This window comes from Limulus polyphemus, unplaced genomic scaffold, assembly GCF_000517525.1.
Source record: "Limulus polyphemus unplaced genomic scaffold, Limulus_polyphemus-2.1.2 Scaffold8748, whole genome shotgun sequence".
In the NCBI taxonomy this organism is placed as follows: domain Eukaryota; kingdom Metazoa; phylum Arthropoda; class Merostomata; order Xiphosura; family Limulidae; genus Limulus; species Limulus polyphemus.
The window spans coordinates 5,233-7,462 of record NW_013674358.1 but is presented as its reverse complement, the minus strand read 5'-3'; the positions used below and the strand labels follow the sequence as shown (position 1 = coordinate 7,462).

At 34.1% G+C, this 2,230-nt stretch overlaps 1 protein-coding gene across 1 annotated transcript in view; it reads left to right on the top strand.

The window, feature by feature from the left end:
- The window catches only part of LOC111083248 (organic cation transporter protein-like), a gene marked incomplete at both ends in the record, with an annotated part of 19,588 nt that extends 17,623 nt beyond the window's left edge, over positions 1-1,965 (top strand). Inside the window, one exon of the mRNA XM_022379625.1 lies at positions 1,797-1,965. Coding sequence (XP_022235333.1) covers positions 1,797-1,965 — 169 coding nt within the window. The remainder of the gene's footprint in view (positions 1-1,796) is intronic.
- Between the last annotated feature and the right edge of the window lie 265 nt (positions 1,966-2,230).

Here is a 2,230-nt window from a genome sequence, read left to right as displayed (position 1 = left end):
TAAAAAACAATAGTTGATACACCAGATAAAAAGTAGTTAAGACACCCAATAAAAAAACAGTAGTTGAGACACCCAGTAACGAACAGTAGTTGAGACACCCAGTAAAAAACAATAGTTGATACACCAGATAAAAAGTAGTTAAGACACCCAATAAAAAAACAGTAGTTGAGACACCCAGTAACGAACAGTAGTTGAGACACCCAGTAAAGAACAGTAGTTGAGACACTCAGTAAAAAAAAAAAAGCGCTTGGCTACCGGTTAGAGAGTTTTTGTTAGGACCAAGAAATGTCAAAAATAGGGATGGAGGATGGAAAAACAATGATATATACAGAAGGTGAGTGGAAGAATAATGATGCAGACAGAAGGAGGATGGAAAAATAATGATACAGACAGAAGGAGGATGGAAAAATAATGATATATACAGAAGGTGAGTGGAAGAATAATGATAAATATATCATTATTCTTCCATCCTCTTTCTGTCTGTTCCATCCTCTTTCTGTCTGTATCATTATTCATCCACCCACCTTCTGTATATATCATTGTTTTTCCACTCACCTTCTGTGAATAATGATATATACAGAAGATGAGTGGAAGAATAATGATGCAGACAGAAGGTGAGTGGAAGAATAATGATGCAGACAGAAAGAGGATGGAAGAATAATGATATATACAGAAGGTGAGTGGAAAAACAATGATATATACAGAAGGTGGGTGGATGAATAATGATACAGACAGAAGGAGGATGAAAAAATAATGATACAGACAGAAGGAGGATGGAAAAATAATGATACATACAGAAAGAGGATGGAAGAATAATGATACATACAAAAAGAGGATGGAAAAACAATGATACAGACAGAAGGAGGATGAAAAAGTTCAACTGCACTGGATTCTAGTTTCGATTGTTAATTTTGCGTTCAGTCAAAGAGAGACGAGGGCCCATTTATTTTTCTGAGTTTTACTTTTTTCGACAAAGTACCTAAGCGTCTAAACTATATGTCCCATACGCAAGTTCGCAGAACAAGCCCGCCAATTTATCTTCGGCGACGGATTGTCTGATCGGGTGTGTAGTAACAAATAGCTCGTCAGAAGATCATGAGATGTGTATATAAAAAAAACTGTTGCATGAAAAAAATATATAATAATTTTATTCTCTTTCTGTAGCTAGACTCGATGTGAGGTGACTGAACACCAATCCAATCTGTTTTTAAATTAAACTGAGTAATTTATCTTTATATAATCTTTCTTAACCAATCTCTATGTCCATCTCTTTGTAATATAACTTTATTTATAGCTCTCAAGATTCTGGAAGATTCTGTTTCTTTTTTTTATAAAAAATCAACAATCGTACTTTTAACGACATTCTAAAATAAGCTTATTAAACTTAATACGGAGATACACCCAGTTTAACTTTATTATTTGAACTTTAAGTATGAACGTTCTTCCATCTGTCGTGAGTGTTCCTATAGTGATTAAAAATGTTTTGTTCTTAACAAAATAAAATTAATTTTGTCTTTATAATATGTATTCGAACCATATTTACGTTTATTTGCAAAATTTAGAGAATGTTCAAAGTTAAGTAAAAATTGTTTCAAAAGACCAGAATTGGATTTAAATGATGCGTATTTTTTAACCCTAAAAAAACGTACTTATTTCTGATTTCTGTGCCGGCATTTTTATTTTTTTTTGTGGCTCTTTAAATCGACTTTTAAAATACAGATCGCTTATCGATTAAGAACATTGAAGTTTTCGAAAAAACCGTTAGAATCTTGTTATCACCTCTGACCTGACTGTAGCTCGCGAAATTGTGGGTTCTCCATATCGGGTGAAGATTTGGTTCGTAAGCACTGCTGCCCGGAGTATGGGAGTATTACTTCTTGCTGTGGTTGCCGTGTTGATTCGAGACTGGTCCCTACTGTCCTTGGCTACTACCGTTCCCTTCGTGGCGTTCTTCTTCTACTGGTGGTAAGCTAATGTTTTTTCCATCTTGATTTATCTTTAAATTCACTGTTGATAAAAAGTTTGGATACAAAGAACTCGCGTTACTTGTCTGAAAGTTTCTCATATTCATAGGCACGAAAGGAAAGTGTGTATTGTTGTTTCTGGTTATCTGAACAAAAGCATTTACAATAAATTTAACGCAACGCTTGAAAAACCTAACGACAGGTGTTTCAAATTTCACTCAACAAAGTTAATCTGCTTTTCTTTTCTTATTAACTTGGTGTTCCTT